At 42.0% G+C, this 21,785-nt stretch overlaps 1 protein-coding gene across 1 annotated transcript in view; it reads left to right on the forward strand.

The window, feature by feature from the left end:
- The first annotated feature begins 3,959 nt into the window (after nt 1-3,959).
- Nucleotides 3,960-21,785, forward strand: part of TBC1D9 (TBC1 domain family member 9) — a 50,571-nt gene continuing 32,745 nt past the window's right edge. Inside the window, exons 1-2 of the mRNA XM_061441808.1 lie at nt 3,960-4,301; nt 20,422-20,532. Coding sequence (XP_061297792.1) covers nt 4,175-4,301; nt 20,422-20,532 — 238 coding nt within the window. The 5' untranslated portion in view covers nt 3,960-4,174. The remainder of the gene's footprint in view (nt 4,302-20,421; nt 20,533-21,785) is intronic.

Consider the following 21,785-nt stretch of genomic DNA (forward strand, 5'->3'; position numbering starts at 1 on the left):
AAAATAAAAAAAAAATAGGTGAGATTTGTTCTTCTGCAAAGCAGCAAATCAAAAAATCTTCTCTCAGCATCCTTTTAATGAGGTACAGATGCTTCTCTAGCAAGGCACACTTTGTCCTCTCAAAACTGCTTTCACACTGGTAAACATGTCCCCACCTCTTGTTGCGAACTCCAGGGGGGTTGTTTAGGATTCTCTCTGATTCCCTCTCACTCCTTGACCTTGAAAAATTTCGATTCCAGATTCCCTTGGGAGACATTTTGACATTGTCCTCCCAGGGTAGTAAATGATATTTCTGGTAGCCTGGTACTGAATAGCTGCCTCAATCCTACAGAAATTAACTGCTTCTTATCAGGCAAGTTGTGCTGCAATTTGGAGAAAAGACATAATGTGCTTAATCTCACACTTCATGAAAAATGTACATCTCCCAGCAGGCACTTGACATAAACGATACTCATTTACGTGATCAATTCAGAAATAGCTTTTGAGATTAGACCCAAGGAGTACAAAATTATTCTGGGATGACAAAGGGCCTGAGAGTGTCCTGCCTTTGAAGGACACTGATCACAGCTGGAAGTGGGGAACTGCAGATAGCGGATGCTGTGATTTAACTCCCTTTGCTCTCCAACTGGCTGGATGACCCAAAGCAAGAATTACTTTATATGATTCAGTTTGCTCACATGTAAAAGTGCTCGTAATACACACTTGCATGATAGAAGTGATATTATTTTTGAACGCTTTGAATTTCTTCTATATGGTGTGCTATGGGCATACAAACATTAAGGTTTGTGTCAGTTGAGTTGACCATACACTAAGAAAGCTTGGATGCTTTTTCCCTTCACTTTGTTTCATCCCACATCACACGCAGAGCAATGTTCTGTAGTCTTTTAAAGATTTAGTACTATTTATAAAATAAAACACTTCTCACAAAAATCTAAATGCCCACCTCTCCATGTACAACTTCCAGGTGCTTCTCCATGCTAAGGTATGTCCTCGGGCAGGAGCTACATGGCTGTTGTTCCAACCTGAGCAATGTGTGCATTTCCCAAAGATAATTTTTAATATCCCGATATTTTACCTTTGCTCCTAATCAGCAGAATGGCTGTCATGAACCACTAGCAAATGCTAGTTGGCTTCATCTAAAAAAGAGGTCCATTGTAAAAGAAGGTCTTCTTGGGAATAAATGGTAAAGTGTCTGCTTATTTAATCTTTTTCTGCTTGAGTACTGTTATTGTCCATTACTGATGATGTTGAACAGAATGGTTGTCCTTCTAGAATCATGTTTATTTTCTTCCCTGAGAGATTTATATTATAGCATTATAAGTTTATTATCATTTATATTGAGATCAGCTCCTGGTTGCCTTAACCCATTTTTCAAAACTGAATCGCGTATGTTGACGTTTCAAATCTAATAGCATAGAAATCTTTAAACAGTCCTATTCAATGTTAAAGCTACATTAAGATCCCAACCTTCCACAGTTTTTTTCCCAACAAAATATTTCCAAACAAGCAGAGGCAATTATTCCTTTACTTCCATTTAATATTGGTTTTTTTTAATTCTTACTATAGTACACAGGTCTGACCAGAAGTTCTGTATTTTATTCCCAAACTACATGATGGAAAAAGAAAGTGAAACTTTATAATGGAGCATTAAGATCAGGAAAAAAAAATGCACATAGATGAGCATTTTACTTGAGGGATAAAAATGCACAATGGGCATGCATGAGAATGTTTTCATTGCCTTCAGTACAAATGTCAGCCATTTTTCACACTGCCTATTTTTTATTACTATGAAAGTAGATCAGGCTTCCATTGAAAAAAAAATGCCTTGATACAATCTACACCACAGCAGCAAAAAGACACAATATAACCTCATTTTAAATGCCATTTACTTGAGTGATGAAATTTTCTTTCTTTGCAGTTTGATTCAAATGTTCTAGAATGCTTAATGGAAAATAAATAGGAAGGATGTTAGAAATTATGCTTCTGCTGTTCTTTATGCCAGTAATATGTCACCCTTGTTGCATCTAAAACTGACTAATTGGTACTAATAAGGCCTGCCAGCTGTTTTCAGTGCTTACAGTTTTCAATGCATAACTGTCTGTGCCTGCTGTTGAAAAGCAAGTTAGGAATGGGAAGCATAAAAATCTCCCAGCCTCTGATGATGCTCTTTTCCTTCTTGAGGTCAGCTGCACTGTTCACAAAGAAAATTAATTTCACACCAGCTCTCACTGCAGCAGGGTACCATTTGGCTGCTCCTCCCAAAAGCACCCATGTGGCTTTAGTAGTCCTACTGTAGGTTGGTGGCAGTGATGACATCACTAGTATGTAATGACCTCAGTACTGCTGTGACAGCACAAGAGCCTTGTGTCTGTGACATCCTGCCTCTACCAAAGCAAGCTACTAGGAATTTTTGCCACTACTTTTAGCCAGACTAGAAGTTAACATTTAAGCTACTTGGCATATAGGTTTTAACTAGAACTGGTTTAAAATTTAAAAAAAATAAAAATAATAATAATTAAAGAAAAAAATCATGAAATTTCTTCTCAAAGCTGTAAGAAACTTGCTTGTCCAGACTTTTTCTTTAAAAACACTGCCCTTAAAAAACCCTTTGCAGTTAAAAGGATAGGTTCATTTCAACAGTACTAGAATTCACTATAACCTGACTCCAATAAATTCAGAAAGGGTGAAGAAGTTGTTCTGCATTCCCATTCAGACTGTGGTCACCTGCTTTAGCAGCAACGATGACCATTCCCCATAGGGATGGAGAGCAGTACTGTCAGTTTTTAAGTGCTCATCAGAGACGGTCACTTCCCTCTGCTGAACTTTTTACCTATACAGTAACAGCCCTATGACTGCTACCTCAGACAAGAGTCATTTCTCCCCTGACCATGTGTTCATATGCACATGATGAGCACTGGGTACCAGTTCCACGCCAGCATCAGCCAATGAAAGGCTAAACTCTACTAAAAAGCTGCAGCCTCAATATGGAAAGTTTGCACTTGGAACATGGTTTTAATATTATCTTTGTGGTTTAATTTACTCTTCTCTGTACCTGTAATAAACCAAAGATAAATATTTGATCTGATAGTAACAGTTTTCTGAAGAAAGGGAGGCCAGTGAGTCTAGTGGAAGGTGTCTGTGCCCATGGCAGGGGGTTGGAATGAGATGATCTTTTAAGGTCCCTTCCAACCCAAACTATTCTATGATTCTACATATACTACTATACCCTCCGAATGCGCTTGGCATATCTGCCAAGTCAAATATAGCTGTTTATTTTAGGGCTTTTCAGGCCCTCAAATCCTCTCCCAGTCATACCAGCAAGCATAGCGTGTAGTCTTCAGCAGCACAGTGAACTTCAGAAATGGTGCTGAGCAGAGAAGGGCCCATCAGGGTTGGGTGTGGCAAGAGGGCAGCCCAATCACCTCCTGGGAATGGATGGTTTCCTCCGAAGCGGAGGCCAGAGTCCCCTCTTCCCTTCAACACCCAACTTCACGAACTCCTTGCCACGCAGTGAAAAGGCCGCATCTTTCAGTGCAGGCAGTTATGAGGGGTGCTAGCCATCTCCTCCCCAGTGACCCTGCAGATGAACGCCAGGCACGGACCCGCAGGCCAGCGGCGGCTGCTGAGGAGGCACGCCGGGATGTGCGGGGAAGGGACAGCGATAGCGATAGCGATGGCGATGGCGATGGCGATGGCGATGGCGATGGCGGTGCCGGTGCCGGTGCCGGTGCCAGCGTCCGTGTCCCTACCCCCACCCCCCACACCGCTCCCTCGAACGGCCGCCCTGAGGGCACAGCCGGGGCGGTGCGCGCGCCGAAGCTCCGCCTCCCTCCCTGGCCCCGCCCCACCGCGCGCGCAGGTGCGGGGATCGCGGCGCGCGCGGCCTCTCCACCGTCGTTTCATACTCTCGCCACGGGCTTTGTGAGGGGAGGGGAGTGCGGGGCTGGGCCGCTCGCCCGCCCATGTCGGTGCTGCCCCTGCCCGCTGCCGCCGCCCCTCCGCGCCCGGCGGCGGGAGCCGCGGGGGGCTAATGCGGCTGCCGCCCCTTAACCTTGCTCCCGCTGGTGCCGCGGCGGCCGGGCATGGTGGAGTCTGATGCTGACCGTGCGTGCGTGAGTCACCGCGCCCCGCAGGCGGGCGGCCGGGCGGGCCGGGCTTTGTCTGCGCCGGGAGCATGTGGGTGAACCCCGAGGAGGTGCTGCTGGCGAACGCCCTGTGGGTGACGGAGCGGGCCAACCCCTACTTCATCCTCCAACGGAGGAAGGGGCACGGCGGCGATGGCGGCGGAGGGGGACTCGCCGGTAAGGGCGGCGGCGTGGCCGGGGTCCTGTGGTCGGCACGGCGGGGCGGGGCCGCGTTCGCACCGTTTTCCCCCGCGGCTCCCTGGGGGTGGCGGCGGGTCTCCACCGACTGTGGGGAGAGTGCTGGCGTCCTCGGGCTGCCGGGTCCTGCCCCGCTCCCGCCCAGCGTGGTGCGGGGCCCCGGTGCGCGCCGTGCCGGGGGGACCGGCCTCCCTGCCGGCGGGGCGGATGGTGCCTCGCAGGGCGCTATGAGGATGGGGGGGGTATTGTTCAGTTGTGCGGCTGAGTGGAATGCGCTGAGGTTCCCATGGGGGTTGGCTACGGTTCCCTTGAGGTTTTACTCCTTGTGAAGGTTTGTGTGGGTCATTGCCGTGTCCGGTACCTTCATACATCGCGGTGTAATGTGACCAGATTTCCTTTTTGAGCGTGTTGTGATGCACAGTCATGTACTGTGAGACCAGATTTGCTTCATCTTTTTTGTATTCTTCAGGGTGTCCTTGTAAAACATGTTTCCTGAATGCTTTGTTTTCGACTGCTGGCAACTGCAGGCACTTCTGTAGGTCTTTGGGTCATATGCATCTTGGTCTGTGTAATACTGTGCCTGCTAATCAAAATAAACGTGGACTACATCTGTGTTTGGCTCAAGGTCCTGTGCGTATTTGCTGGGAGATTAAACGTTTCTTCAGCCTTTGAATGCTCTGTGGACTTGTAAACAATCCATAATCTAAGCTAATGGACCACTGTAAGGTGTGTTTTCATGTAGGCTCCTGAGATCCTCAGTCTTCTTCAATGTTGTATGTGGATAAACCATTCTTGCATGGGAAGTGATCACATTGGCTGTGGGTCTTAGTATTTCTTTAATCTTTTGAATTATGGGCAGTATTAGCAAATCCATAAAAAGCATGTCTTGCCTCAGAAGTTCACCCCTGCTGTATTTACTGACGAATTCTTCACAGACTCTCCTTTTGTGGATTACCCCCTGTCCTCTTAAGGATTTTTTTAGCTTGTGTAAGTGGTCTCACAAGGTGTTCCAGTATCCTTCTGACTTTGTTATCTTTGAATTAGAGATCATTTGAGGTACCAAATCAATTTTCTAATCATTTCTCAGTTATTGGGGAAATATCTTGAGAATTTGGGGGGTTCTTTTCAACCTGTTTGCACAGTGCATGCATATCAAAGCTTTCTTGCCATTGTCTGCTTGATGATATCACTGGACAGATGGAGACATCCCTTTTGGAGATCTACTCCTTGAGTGGGAGTAGGATTTGTAAATGTGCACTCCTTTTATTTTTGTGAAGGCCAGATAAACCGTCAGCATTTGGTTGGAGTTCAAAATACAGAAATAGTTCTGTCTTGCTTTCTACATTCCCCCCTTGGAATTTAAGTATTTGTGCACTGTATCCATTATTTTAGTATGTGTATGCAGTTTGTATAGTGAATAGGTTTTAGAATGCAAAAGTTTTATGTGTATTTTGAAAACTTCTTTCCATGTACCTCTTACTAGTGTCCATGCTTTGCCTGGAATTGCCGCTGCTGTGGCTTTGAGGTAGTAGCAGCAGGAAGCTAGACAATTTCTAGGAGGTTTGTTTGTATGGGAAAGGGCTGGAAAAAGTTGTAGGTTTTTTCAGCATGTTTCTAGAACCATAAGTAAACAGCCAGCCATTACTAACCTGCAGAAAGTGATTAGTGCTGGCAGTTTTTAAAGAGCCGTATGAGAATCTGTCAACCTTTGCCATTTTAGCACATGGGGTTTTGACACAGTGGTCAACAAATGGTGGGAAAGGAAGAAAAAAAGGGATGTAGCCCACTCTTGTCTTGGTAGACATAGTAATAAGTAGAATTTAGAGTTATTTGTTTTTTAAGAAAATACTGTAATTTTACACAGGTTGTTCTAATAGCTGTAGTCTTCTCATTGAGTGCCACAGCAGGTAAAGGAAGCCATTGGGCTGTTCTTGGTACATAAGACCGGTTAAAAGAAAAGTATTGATGGACCAAGCTGATCCTGAGGGTTCAGAGTAAGTAAATCTGTTGAAATAGTCAACAGGGTATACATTTGCAATAATGGTAACATTTGGGTTGTGGAAGTTCTGTAGTTGATAAGGCTATAGCTCTTGTGACAGAGGTGGAAGTTACCTAGTTGAAAGTAAAGGATTTGGTCTGCTTGCTCTCTGGGAAGCCAGATTATGTGTCCTTGAAGCTGGCTAGAAATACTGTATGCAAGATTTTTCACTATGGTGGGAGTGGTCTGAATTTTTTATAGGCAAGAGAGGATGTAAATACAGCTGTCCCTTTTTTGTGATCTAACTTCTGCTGACTTGTACTCCCTTATTATTGACTCTTGAAGCCATTTGTCTTAAATTATAGAATGACAGTGGACTTTCAAATTATGAGGCCTCGGGGCTTCATGACGTGAGATGGCTTCATGATGTTGGATGAAGAGAAGCATTGATTCTCTGTCTTTGCCCTCGAATTTAGGTTTGCTGTGAAACTAACCAGTCAGCAAATTGATCAGAGCTAAGTGTAATGCCCTTTCCTCCATCTGCAAACACATCAGACTTCAAAGAACTTTAATCAGGGCAGCACTGTAATGCAGTTGTGTTGGCATGGCTGAAGTAGGAGGTAGAGTGCTTTCTGAGGGGGGAAGGCTGGGGACAGACCCCTTCAGACAGTAGTGTGACTGGATGCTGTGACTGTGAAAAGGTGGCTGAGGGCTGATCATCATCCTTGAAGTGACTGCTAGGGTCTCCGTGTTACCTGTCCTCTCATCACCGAGTACCGTCCTGTGGAGGGAGGTTACGATCACCAGAGCAGATTCCAGAAGAATGGATCTTTTAGGCCTTTTGGTGTGTCTCAGCCTAAAGCCAAGTAGTTTAAATAGCCCTGTGGGTGGGTGAAAGTAATTCTTGGTGGCCTTAAGTTGAAGTAGGAGAGCAGTACTTGTGTTACCTGTGCTTCAGGATCCACTCCAAGTACAGCAACCTTTTGCAGGTAAAACAGTATCGGTCACTTTGGGGTAAGGGGTGAAAAATTGACCCTTTCTGCACTGATCTGTTCCTCTTGGCCTTGATTTATGTGACTTAGCTGAGTAGAGAAAACCTTTTTTTAAATCCTTGTTTGGATATTGGAGGTGTTTTTGGCACTTATTGGATTGTAACAAATTAGAAGAATGATGATCTTTTATTATGTGTTAGGGCAATGCCTAATTAGTGAGTCCCTAGAAGTCATCTCTGGTATCAAAATGTATCTGATTAATAGTTTACTGAAGAGATACAGCTTTTCTGCTAAGCAGTGTGGATCCCATTTTATACTGAATTAAGGCCCAGGCTTTTTTAACTGACTGTGTTTATGTCAGTAGCAGTCTGACACAATGTGACTTCCCTTTGTAAGCATGTCTTAATTGAAGGGTTGTTTGGGTTTTGCTCCCTTTTTAACAAAAGGGAAGTGGGAAAGTCTTGTAAATTGGATTTTAAATTGGATTTTCATAGCTGTTCTGCAAACTTGTGTTATCTTGCATCACTGAATTAATCTCCCAGGACAATACCAAAAAATGTACTTTCCTGCTTTAAAAGTATTTAATGGCTGATGAGCTTTCTTTCTAATGAAATTGGTTTGTGCCTTGCACATAATGCATGCCTGTATTTTGCTTCTGTGTGTCCCTCACTCAAGAGTTTCATCTTCCCTTTGTTCACCAACAGGGAAAACAATCTCACCTCGCACCCCCGGTATTAGTTTTCTTAAAGGTGCTGGATGTTTTTAACTCTCCCTCCCTTATACCTGTTCTGCTTCTTGCTTGTCAGCTCCCTTCCCTTCCCTGGGCAGCCTGGTGGTTTGGCTTCTTTGAAATACTTTTTCCAGCAGGATCTGTTGTGTTATACAGCAGCCTTCCTCAGCTGAAGCAGAGGTATTTGGAGAGAACATGAACCCACATCTCTCTCATCACTGGGGGGCTGTACCCTGTATGACCCTGTTACTTTGATGGATGTAAGAATCTTGAACATATCAAAGTTTGTAAGTAATTATAAGGCTTTGTGTTTGTGTTATTAAGTATATCTTGCAGCAGCTACAGTAAAAAAGTTAACTGCTTTCTGCTGTACAGTGGTAGCGCTTGCCAAACTCTTTTGTGTGGAAACAGTATCGCAAGGAATTAAGTGCCACTAATAGTTGATGGTAGGGCAGTATACTCACTTAGAGCTTACGGGAAGAGAGGCTGTGGCTGCTGTGCTACTTTTGAGTGTGTATGTTTGTGTGTAAAGTGTAGATGAATTTCTAAGTAATTTTGTTTAAAATGTTACTGCAAGATCTCTTTGAATACCAGTGTAAATCACTTGTTCTTAGTTTGCATAAACTATTCTAGGAGTAAATTATTTTGCAGATAGGGTATTTGCACTTACAGCTGGGGACAGCGCATGTGTGAGAGATTCAGTACAAGTTTGTAAGTCCACAAGATGTTGCCAAAGATGATTTAAATGCTTAAGCAGAAGAGAGCAGATGGAACTTTGCTGACTTAAGGTGATAAAGGAAATTGATGAACTGCTATCTTTCTCTCCAGATATTTTTGCAGAGAGAGTTACCGTGTAGTTTCCACAATGGAAAGGCAGAAAGGAGAGGTTCTGAGGTTAACTAGCAGGTGCAAGCCTTCAATGTCAAATCTAATACCATTTTTAATACTGTGACAGTGTTCTAATTCAGAGCCCTTTTCTGCAGCTGTGCTGGACAAGACAATTAGTATTTCAAATGTGGAGATAAGATTCTATCTTGCCCTCAAACCCCCAGTTCTGAGGTTTGAGGAAGAGGCTGCTTGAAAACAGGTTTATACTAGTATTTAGGAAAGCTTTTGGCCAGTGTATGATCTGTCTGATGGAAGGATGGTACATGTTTTAACAAACTTGACGCTTTCTGATGTTGAGTCAAGCAATTTGGCCTTGTGCTTTTCTGATACTTCAAATCTAGCATTTATCACAATGCATGCAGTTAGCATAACTGGCATGAGTGGTCAGCCTATCCATCAGCTTCCACTATTCATTTTGGCTTATGGGGTGGAAATTAGTTCCTTCCCCTCTGACATTTGATGCTACACCACATCTGTTTTTATCCTGCTGAGCTTCTCTTTAGGTTCTGCTGTGGGTGTATTTGCTTCTTCAGACTAGTAGATTTCCACTTAAAGAGGACATGCAGGTATCCAGGGTTGAACTGCTGCCTGATGCTCCAGATTGACTCACCAGTCATTCTGTTGAATTCCCAGATGCTTTCACAAGTGCTGGATTGGAAGGTGTCTCATTTCCTGCCTAATGCTTCTCTTGATCTCTGTTTTTTAAAGGGAGTGCACTGTTTGCACAGATACAGTGCATGAGATGTTGTTTGGTATAGCTGTGGTTTCTCTACTGCAATGCTTCTTGGACTGTTGTGGTTTAAGCCCAGCCAGCAACCCAGAAACCATGCAACCGTTCACTCACTCCCCTTCCTTCCTCCCCCTGCTCCTGGAAGGATGGGGAGGAGAATCGAAAGAATGTAACTCCCACAGGTTGAAATAAGAAAAGCCCAGTAAGTCAGGTATAAAACAAACCATTGCTGCTATCACCAATAGTAATAATGATAAGGGAAATAACAAGGGAAGAGTATGCAACTGCTCACTACCCACTGACCGATACCTAACCCGACCCGAGCAGTGATCTAGCCCTTCCAGGTAACTGACCCCAGTTTATATACTGGGCATGACGTGTTGTGGTATGGAATACCTCTTTGGCTAGTTTGGGTCAGGTGTCCTGTCTCTGCTTCCTCCCGGCTTCCCCTCCTCCCTGGCAGAGCATGAGACTCGGAAAGTCCTTGGTCAGAGTAAACATTGCTGAGCAGCAACTAAAAACATCGGTGTTATCAGTGCTGTTCCCAGGCTGAAAGTCAAAACCACAGCACTGCACCAGCTACTAAGAAGGAGAAAAATGACTGCTACGGCCAAACCCAGGACATGGTCAAAGATTTTCCTTGTTGTTAACATCATCTTTTACACTTTGAGTAGTGTGACCCATCAAGGCCTTTGAGCTGTCACTTGCCATTTTTGCCTTCTGACATAATGTTATTTCTTGGCACATGGAATTCAAGGATGGCCTGCTCTTTCTCCTGAGATCACTGACTCAACCCTGTTGGAAATGTCACACAGGTTCATAATGTAGTAAGCAAGAATTCATAGAATCAGGGAATGGTTTGGGTTGGAAGGGACTTCAAAGCTCATCTAGTTCTAGCACCCCTGCCACTGGCAGGGACACCTTCCAGTAGACCAGGTTGCTTGAAGCCCCGTCCAATTGGGCCTTGAACGCTGCCAGGGATGGGGCAGCCAGAGCTTCTCTGGGCAACCTGTGCCAGTGTCTCACCACCCTCATAGTAAAGAATTTCTCTCTAGACTGTGTAGGCCTCTTAGTAATTTTCTGCACTGTACTAGAGTTTGTATTGCTTACAGAGTTCTTGATACTGCTTTCTGGTCCCACACAGTCTTCAAATCGGTTTCCATATTTCCATCATTCTCCTGTCCAGTTACGTGTCCTTGTGAGACGATATCGTATTTCATGGAGGTTTTGGCCATTGACAGTTTTAGTTAGAGTTCTGTAGGATTAAAACATGTTCCACAAGTATGTTTTGAATTTTCCATATATTGGGTATAGGCAGAATCTATTTAGCTTTTTTTGTTCTTCCCCAGGATTTGCAACCTCATTTTTTTTATACATCATAGCATCACACTGTGTATTGCTTTTTCCTGTAATGGACAGGAGTTGTTGCTGCCACTGACTTTGCTGAAGTATGACAATAGAAGGTGTATAAAGGTCTGTAAGCCTTTGACTGAAATCTTGCTTTCTATTAGCTTTTTTGATTGCTAATTGTACTTCTGGTGTCTGATCAATGTTGAAATCTATATTTGCATTTTGCCTTTAAATCTGGTGCTGAGGTGGGCTTAAGCTCTGAAGAGCTTCCTCAAAAAATCTTTCCATGTGTTTGCTTTTCAAAGGGAAGACTAAGTATTTTCTAGGCCTGATTTCTGATTATTCTTTTTTTCTGAAGTTTCCAGAAAAGGTGTACTATTTCCTACTGCAGCAGCAGTCTTAGTTTCAGCTAGTAAGTTCTTACTGTGTTCTTGGTTGTTTCCCCACAGTCCTGTCTTGCACTTCCTCTCTCTGTATTCCAGTATTTTATTAACCAAAGTTGTTGTGATTTTTCTTTTCAGCATCGTTCCCTGATAAAGTGCCTTCACTGATAGCTTATTGAAATATGATCTGTCTGCAGGTATTCAGTCAGAGCAGTTAAAATTTGATTAATTTTTTCCTGGAACTGTTGCTTCTCTTTGGATTTATCTTGTTTTTAACCATGCTGTGCTTCAGGACTGATCCTTAATTTAAGCTGAATTTACTGCTCACACTTCAGTTCTGAATTTGTACCACTGCTTGTATTGGCTGGATTCCATTTACAATCTTTCTCTTAGTTTAGGGGTGGTGGTTATTGGGTTTTATGTCAGTGTGGGTTGGTTAGTTGGAGTTTTTTCTTCAGTTGCTCATACTTGCTTGATCTATAAGATTATATAGTTTATCTGAGTCTTACATTGGTGCTGATGTAGTTGATTTAAATTTTACTTTTGGATGAAGTCTGTTTAATTTTTTTTGTGTACTCTTGGGAGAATGAAATACTTAAAAAGAATTAGTTTCAAGTGAAAATTGGTGACTTGCCTACTGTTTTGGTCAGTGGTACCTGATCATGCTCTTCCTAGGTGTTGGTTTGGTTGGGTTTTTTACAAACTTAATGTAAATGTTGATATCATACCTTGAAGGCATTTGTTAACTCTGTCTCTATTCTTCTCCATCATTTCATATAGTCTGATGTGATTGACATGTAGTATAAAATTTATTTTCTTAAGGTGTGCAACTTTGTTTTGGTTTTTGTTCAAGTATCAGTTTCCTCTGTGTTGCAAGCGTTCGCATACCCATAATTGTCTAGCATGTCCTGTCAGTGCTCATCTCCATACACAGCCTTTTCCTGCTTCTGCTGGGTTTTTGTTTCAGGTCCAATCTAGTGTGTTTGTTTCTGGGAACTTACTGTTTGAATGTATTACTCTGCGAGTGTCTGTGCCTGGACGTTTCATCATCTGCAAACTGGGCCTTAGAGGAAATAAAGGAAATTCTTTTGCTGTTATGTGTATGTACCTATATTTAGTGATAGATGTAGATTGTAATGTATATTCGCTGTTGAAGAAGAACCTAGCAAAATTTTACAACCCTCAAATATTGTAAATGTTGCTTAGTAGACAACACTGACAAATGTGACTACATCTTAGAATTAGGGCCCTTCAGCTTGGCAGATGCAGTTACAAAAAGTTCTAAAACCTGAAATTCTAAACCCAGTCAGATTTAGGGTCCAGTTAAGATACAGATTTTTATAGGGATGGTAATGAGTTGTCTGGACACCTTGACAAGTCCTGTGGTGGATGTTCAGTTGCTAATCACTTTTAAGATACCTGGAAGATAATCTAATTCAATCACAGTTCTTAAACTTGAAGGGCAAATGAAAGCACTGTCATTTGTTTCTGCTTTATCCTGCAGTAGTCAGGCCAGACCAGCACATTGGTCCTTCCTGAGCTGCTTTTTTGTTTTTAGAGAGTTAGTTTTTCAGCCTTCTCTCATTTGCATTCGTCAACCTGAAGACAGAAAAAAACAAATACTATTTTTTGCTGCATTTCTTGCTAAACGTCATTAGAGCGACAGGACTTCCTTGAAGTCAGTTTCATAGAATATGTTTAAAAACTCATGTGCAAAGATAATGGTGGCTGTGCAAATCAGTGTGCTCTAGAAAACGGCATTGGTAGAACGAGAGCAACAAAGGCAGGTATCAGGGAAGCCTTAACAAATCTTAGGCCTTAATTTCAGAGAAAGAATTTGTTTTTCTTGATACCATGTTACATGTCCATGTAAGCCAAAACTATATAACCCACATGGGAAGACAGTTATTAAGTAAGTATCTAGACATTATTTTGCTTCCGCTTATATAAATGAAGACCTATAAAACAAAGCTGTATAACCCTTCATAAAGCTCCAAGGGTGGTGTTCACAGTGAAGTGGTTGTTTTCATACTTTTGTGAATACTATTACTAGGATTGTAAGTTTAACAATGTAATTATTTTTGAGCTGTGTATAATATTTACTATTCATTTAGGCTCTCCCATGAAATGAAATCAAATAGAATTGATCCACCCCTTTAAAAGGATTTGTTCTAAGTATTTCCCATTGAGTTTGGATTATTGCTTTAGGTTGAATTTTGACAGGCAAGTAATTAGATTACCTCATCCTGTAATAACAAATGAGAGAGCTAATCACATGAACACATGAACTACCTTAAGAAAGAATGGAAGAGTAATGATTCATTATAGTTAATAGGAAAAACAGTAGTTTGCATGTACATTTTGGTTATGTGGTGTTATGGGTTACTGGTTTTATAGTCCAAGAAATAACACTCAAACTTTTAGAAAGAGTTTATTCACTGTCCATAAAATCAGTCCATGAAATCAGTATAAAACTGAATGCTCAGAGTACAAATATGACTTAAGTTGACCTTGATTGAGGCTTTTTTCAGAAACTAGCGGACATTTACAATCCAAATTAGGTCCCTTGGATGTTTCAGGTGTATGACGGGAGCTCATTATCTGTCCATCTTACTTCAGTGGCAAGAGAAGGGGTCACGCTTTAATCAGCACACTCTAAATATTGTGACAGTTTAAGCAGTATGTGTTTCATTCAGTGGTGGAATGTCACAATGCCTGTTTCGAAAAATTTTTCCTGATGATACACGTGACACTGCAAGTTTTCCTGGTTGTGATGTTGAGCTCACACACAAATAGGCTGCTGACATCCGTTGGACTATTTGAGGGACAACTCATAAGCATGACTGCAAGAGTCACAGTCTGACCTGTATTAGATCTTAGCCCTTTCAGAGGGTATAAATCTGTATTTGCTCTACATGCTAAAAAGATGGATGTTGTTTGTTTAGGCATTTTAAAGAAGGTATCTTGAGAGACTGTCAGGCTGGAAGTTGTATTAGGGTAGAGCTGGGAGAAGGATGTGGCAAGGCAGGGCTTTGCTCTCAGGAGCCGAGTAAATAACACATGCTTGTCAGCTGGCAAACTGGAGGAGGGGAGGGTGTCTCTGAGTGGCAGTATCACACAGTATTATCATTCATAAACAGTAAATAAATTGGCTTTTAGCAAGGTGCGCTACAGGTTATATACTATCCATCTATTCATTTTCATATATGGAATCCAGTTTAGTTTGAGACTCCTGCATTTTAGCAGGTAAAACTGCAGGCTGGCAAATGTAGTAAGATTGCTGCCAGGGGGACTGCAGAAAGATGATAAAGACTATTTGATCTTTGTGGTTTATTTAAATCAAAGTGTGACGTCTTGTGAAAGAGGGTTACTGTTTGTCAGTAAGAAAATCTTTTTGTGGTAAGGAAGATTGTTTATGTGTAAGGTGCAAAAACTTTTTCTTTAAGAAACAGCAGTAATTGGTGTTTTCTGAAGAAACTTGCAAATTCTTATGAAAGATTAAAAAAAAAAAGGATTCACTAGCTATATTTTTTAAAGAAAGACAAGAAAGAAATATTCCTGCAACAAAGACCTGTGCCATGGATATCCAAACAGCTAAAAATGTTGGCCAGGTTGGACAGAGCCTTGGGTGACTTGGTTTAGTGTGAGATGTCCTTGCCCATTGCAAGGTGATTGGAACTAGATGATCTTAAGGTCCTTTCCTATTCTATGACTTATTACAGGTATTTGAATCCATATAAACTAAAGTGTGTGTGTTTGTGTTCACTGTTGGTAACTAGCAATGAACCTAATTGATTCTACTTGAGGTCCTCCCTTGATTTCATTACTGTTTGTGGGCAATTTGTCATCAGTCTGGACTATAAGTTATCAGAATGCTGGTCTACAAAGAGCAGAGAGTGCAGTGGTGCTTGGAAGAATTTTAGCCGACTGAATCAATTTGCTTAGTTTTCAAATCATGATGACCTTTGGTCAGATAGAAATCATTTGGCTTAAAATGGGGTCTGTGTTAGGCAGGAGGTCAGGCTTCATGTGCTCATAATCCCTTCTAGCAAAGTACAGTTTGAAAACTGATTGCTAGAGTAAGGATGGAAGTACAGCACGTCATGATACAATGCATGAATGCAGACTAATAATATGTATACTCTGTGCAAAGGTTATAGGCTCCCCCTCCAGCTTACGACTAAATGTGAGGCACAGTGGTCAGATAAGTAAAATGTAGTATGATTTCTTCGTTCAACATAAATTGCATGAGGTAACTGAAGCCTTTTCCAGTAATACCCTCTACTGCATTGTATGTCCTTCCAGTAACATGATGCAAGAATAATTGCCAAGGCCCCCTAGCCAATTGTGGCTTTGTATTCCCTGGTTTCAGGTATTACATTTCACTGCCTTTCACAGAATCATAGAATGGTTTGAGTTGGAAGGGACCTTAAAGCTCACCCAGTTCCAGCCGCCTGCCACGGGCGGGGACACCTTCCACTAGACCCAGTTACTCAAAGCCCTGTCCAGCCTGGCCTTGAACTGCCAGGGATGGAGCAGCCACAGCTTGTCTGGGCAGCCTGTTTGAGTGCCTCATCTCCCTCATAGTCCAGAACTTCTTCCTAATACCTAATCTAAATCTTCCCTCTTTCAATTTAAAGCCATTCCCCTTTGTCCTATCCCTGTATGCCCTTGTAAAAAATCTCTCCTCAGCTTTCCGGTAGGCCCCTTTAGGCACTGGAAGCTGCTCTAAGGTCTCCCCAGAGCCTTCTCTTCTCCAGGCTGAACAAGTCCAGCTCTCTGATCTGTCTTTGTGGCCCTCCTCTGGACTTAACTCCAACAGGTCCATGTCCTTATGTTGGGACCCCAGAGCTGAATAGAGTACTCCAGATGGGGTTTCACGAGGGAGTAGAGGGGGAAAAATCACCTTCCTGGACCTGCTGGTCATGCTTTTGATGCAGCCCAGCATATGGTTGGCTTTCTGGGCTGCAAACACATGCTGCGGGGCCATGTTGAACTTCTCATCAACCAACACCCTCAAATCCTTCTCAGGGCTGCTCTCAACCCAGTCTCTGCCCAGCCTGTATTTGCGCCTGGGATTGCCCAGCACAGGTGAATGACCTTGCACTTAGCCTTGTTGAACTTCATGTTGTTTCTATGGGCCTACGTTTCAAGCCATGCCTTCCCTTCAGTGTGTTAACCATGCAGCTTGGTGGTGTTGGAAACCTTGCTGAGGGCACGCTCAATCGCACTATGTCACAAGCAAAGATATTGAACAGCACCAGTCCCAATACCGACCCCTGAGGAACACCACTTGTCACTTATCTCCACTTGGACATCAAGCCATTAATGACAACTCTTTGAGCACAACCATCCAGCCATTCCTTATCTACTGAGTGGTCTGTCTGTCAAATTCATATCTCCGGTTTAGAGACAAGGATGTCATGCAGGGTAGAGTCAAATGCCCTGTACAAGTTTGGTTAAATGATGTCAGTTGGTCTTCTGTTATCCACCAGCGCTGTAATCCCATCATAGAAGGCCACCAAATTTGTCATGCATGATTTGCCCTTAGTGAAGCCATGTTGGCTGTCACCAATGCACCTCCTTATTTTCCAGGTGCCTTAGCATAATTTCTAGGAGGAAAAGGAAAGAGGAAGCTGACTTTATTCAAAAAGTTGTATCAAACAAAATTAAGTCATTCTTGCTGCCTTTTCTGCTCCTACCTCCACATATCAGTATGATTATTCTAGACATTTGCCATGTGTGTCTGATGGGACTGTTCCTCCATATGAGGCTACTTGTGTTTGAGTGCCTTCAGGATCAGGGCTGTCATTAGTTACCCAGATGCTGATCCCACAAACTTGTGCTTTAAACCTTTGATGATGAAAACTGCTCGTTGAACAAGGGCTTGCAGGTTTAGTGTTCTTACACTGGGAATTCCTTATTTCATTTTATAGTCAGAAACCTGACGAAATAATGGGGAAAAAAATGTAATTGGTATACTCACATGATTTGATGCCTGGATAATTCACTGGCTCTTGCCCATGGACTTGTCTAATGTAAGGAATGTGATTCCTTGTTGCTTGTTCAGTTTCTATGGGAACTTGCAGTTACTTATTTCGTAACCATGTCTGAAAAAGTACTTGTATATGAAGAATTAATGAACAGTATTAAATTAATTTTTTAAATTTTAATGTGATCACTTCACGTAGAAGCTTCTCAGATTATCAGTTTGAGCTTCTGTGATTTCATTCTGCTTGCATCATAACTGAGGGGAAAAAACCACCCTAACCCGAAAAAACCACCCTAACCCAAAAAAACAACGCTGACTTAAAATGCAAAATGGAACAGTTCCTGAAGGACAGCAATCAGGGGTAATGGCACAATTTCAGGAATAAATATTAATTGGTTTTAATGTATATAAGAACACATAAATTATTTTTAAATACGACCTGTATCATCTATCAAAACAGTTATAAGTAAAATTTTACTGCTAAACTGTTGCAGTTACCTTGGTAAGCTAGACTTTGAATTTCCATTGGGTCTTTTAGAGTTCTGTGAGGTTTTTTTCTCTTCACCTCACTGCATGGATATTTCTACAACCTATTTTCATTGCTGAAAAGGCACTGGGCAACTGCTACTTACTGCACCAGTGGAAAGTATTATTTATTTCCTTTTCCTTACCTACCTCCGATCTCTTGTTTCAGTAGCTGGCTTGTTTCAATTGGCTTGGTTTTTGTGTAGTGTGCTCCACATTTCTGGAATACACTGTTCGATCTTACATTGTTTCTGTTTGGTGGGAGAGGGGGATGTTCCTCTCCTGTCTCCTATACCTCAGGGAGAAGGAGGTAGGATGGCGCTCCTCTCAGTGTGATGTGGCATAAGTCTGCAGGCTTGTTCTGGCTCCCTGACCTTACCTGCGCATCCCCGTTTTTACATTTGCAGCGCCCTCCCAGAACTATTGGCAGAATTGGTTGGCAGGACACCCACACACCAACAGATTTGGAAATGCAGCAGGAGGAAAGCAACAAGCGTATTTTTAAAGATTGCAGGGACCTTACAGTGTATCTGAACCTCGGAGAAGATTACATTTGGCCAGCATATGACTTTATTTAGATATTACATCATGCCTGTTACATATTTAGTCCTGTCAGGAGACATGGGAAGCTGCAAAGCATGAAGAACCTTTGGCATAAGCCCTGCTACATGTTTGCAGGAAACCCAGATGATTAGTGCAGTCTAGTGTCTGGCTTGGTCTGCACTCCAGTTGAGCAATACTCTTGAGCTCACTAACAGCTTTAAGCATTTTAAGATCTTTGCCCATGGTTGAAGCACGCATGTGCTTTCTGGACTGGGGCCATGCTGGTTTTGTGATGCCAGAGCGGAAGGTATATTCAGCAGAAGAGGAACATTAAAACCTACTTCAGTCTTCTAAGTTTGAAAGGAGTCAAGGTGTATCTAGGAGGGCTGGTGGAGGATTGATAAGAAGCAGCTTGTTAATGTACACAAGTAATCAAAACATATGAAAGATGAGGGTTTAAGATGGCAGTAGGAACAGCAAAAGATAGTTAGACTAGGGAACATTAGGATATTTTACATTATTTTGTGTTCATATCCTGTAATCAGCAGATACCTCTCTAAGGTATCTGAAGACCTTACTGAAGAGCGGATGTTGTATTCAGACTTGTTTCTCATATATTTCAGAAATCTTAGATTAAAAAGTGGTGAATATTAATGCAGGAAAAGATTGCATTTGATCTGGCCTGTGAAGATCTTCATAATAAAATACAAATAGAAAACATAGAATGGGGAAATAAAAAATCTGTGTTCTCACTGATATGCGGGGTATTTCCAAACATCGGTTTCAGTTCAGATTTAAGGAATCTAGTAAGATGGAAAATGGGTAGTGCTTTTGTATCTTTGTGATGCATATAGCAAATCTGAAAGAACTACAAGGGAAGCAGTCTTCCCTACCAGTTATGGCAATGCAGAATGAGGAACTAATGAAACTCTGACAGTAAAAAAAATGAAAATGGCCCCCTGAAAGGGGAAAAAGATTTTAACAGGAATGGTTTAAATGATTTTTTTTAATGCATGCAGTTTATTTCGGCTGTTTAAAAAAAACTCTTAATTTCTACCCTAATAAAAATTTACAGAAAAAAAGTCTTTGAAAGTTCATCTCTCTGTTTTCAGTATGTGAATTTGCTGAGAACTTCAACATGAGAATTTAAATATGACATCTCTGCAGGGTAGATGAAAATTCTTTGTAGACATGAAAAGGTAGAAAACTTTTGCATCTTTTAAAAATAAATAGGGCTGCTGGTGGGAGAGGGTTTGAGTTTTATTTTGTGTGCAATTTCTTATAAAAATAGTATCTAAAATTTGTGGAAATATATTTAGAAATTATTGGTAGCATTTGGTATGCAACTGTTGATGGCCCCCTCGGTAGCAAAAAATTTTCAGAGCTACTTTGGGAAAAAGGCATGGCTTTGTCTTTAATCAGTATCCTTTCAGCTGAAAAACAGCTTGACTGGCATTTCAGTCTTTTCTGCCCTAAAGAATCAGACCATTAAGTAGCATAATTATTTTTGCTGGAAGCCTTAGTTTTTACTAGCTGATATTTGAATTTTGAGCCCTTCCAGAGGGTATTGTCTGGGTTTTTTTGCTGGTACTGCAGTGGGGTTTTTTTGTGGATTTTTTTGGTTCTTCCCTGTTCTCACACTTCTGCCCCACTCCCAGGGCTCCAACAGTATATGAAACACAGGAAAGAACTTAAATAGCTTTTAAATGTGGTTTTATGAAACAGCTACCTTCTGCTTTGCCTCAGTTCACCTGCCTTTATGGTAGAATTGGTGTATATTTGAGAGTTAAAGTCTTGTTAAATTGAAAATTTTTCCCTGTTGAGTTGCTTTCCCTCTCTACAACATGAGGCAGGCTGTGGGGATGAATACACCAGTGTGCATTTTGCTGTGGAGGGTGAAATGGGGGCGAGTGGAGCTGTGGACTACTCTCTTGTGGGATCTCGGAACATTCATTACTGTGTATTCATCAGAATTTCCTGTTCCATAGGTCTCCTTGTGGGTACTCTTGATGTTGTATTGGACTCCAGTGCCAGAGTGGCACCCTATCGAATCCTCTACCAGGCACCAGACTCCTTGGTCTATTGGACTATCGCCTGTGGTAAGGACAAACATACTGACATGTGGATTTTTATTCTTCCTGGGTACTGTGCCACATAACTAATAGAACATCCCGCTAGCTGAGCACAGTCATAACAGGACAAATAAATGTGTCAGGATGAAAACCTGCTCTAGTGGTTAAATTAAGACACTCCAGAGCTTCTAAATATTAAGACCTGGAATGCCGGCGTGTGTGTGTGTTATGCACAGTAACTGAGCAGAAATAGCTATGGAGCAGGGACACAAGCCCCTGATATTTCCCACCCTTTGTTTCCCATCTCTTCTGAGATGTTCTCAGATACTCAGACTTGGTATCCATCCCTCCTCCTTGCATTTCTTCTCCATGCCCATGGCTCGCTCCTACAGCATTTTAAAAGTGCAGCCTTCCTGGGTGGTGTGGTATCCCTAAAGAGTTTGGTAGGAGAATTACCTGGGTTACAGCCCCCAGATTGCCCAGACAGGCCACCTGGCTTCCATTGAAATGGAAACCAGGAAGACAGTGCAATCCTAGCACTCGCCTGAGTACTGTATATCAGTATGGCATTTCCTGGATAGGGAACTTGGTCTCCTCTAGGATAAATACCATGTAGATTCCAGGGATGCCCACCTCCTGTACTTTTATTTCAGACAATGTGTTGTCCTTCTAAATATGATGGACTTAGAAATTCAGAAAGATGGTAACTAGGTTAAGAGTTAAATACAGAAGTGTATGTTCCTACATATATGCAACAACTCAAAAGAGTTTTGGTCTTTAAGGCTCAAACTTTGACAGATTTAACTGAAAGACTGTTTCTTCTGTCATTATAGTAGTTGGTGAAATCAATGAAGTTGATATTTTGCTACATTAAATAGGATTTTTGTATGCATCAGATCCTGTAAATACTAAATGTTTTTCTCTGTGGTCAGGTACCTATTGCAAGTAGCATAAAACAGTATGTAGCTAGTCTGTGGTTCAGTTTGCTGACTCTGTAAATAGCGTCTGAAACCGAATGCAGAAGGGTGAAGTTATTTAGCTTTGATTGGCCGAGCTTGTAAGGTCCTAGTCTCAATTTGGTAGTATTGCTTTTCAGACTTAGCGAATAGAAACTTTTTAATACAACTCCTCTAGCTCTAAAGCTTCAAACACTGCTTTAGGCAGCAGCCAGAACTCAGTTCATTTGGAAGAAAATTGACGAAGAGGACATACGAGAAGTGCATACATGTCTGTCATCTCTTTTTAATAGACTAGTAGATTCCAGCATCCCCAGCACTGCC

This window comes from Pezoporus flaviventris, unplaced genomic scaffold (genome assembly GCF_033815535.1).
Source record: "Pezoporus flaviventris isolate CSIRO_AGI_PZ_B2104156 unplaced genomic scaffold, CSIRO_AGI_Pfla_v1 ptg000002l, whole genome shotgun sequence".
Taxonomy (NCBI): Eukaryota; Metazoa; Chordata; class Aves; order Psittaciformes; family Psittacidae; genus Pezoporus; species Pezoporus flaviventris.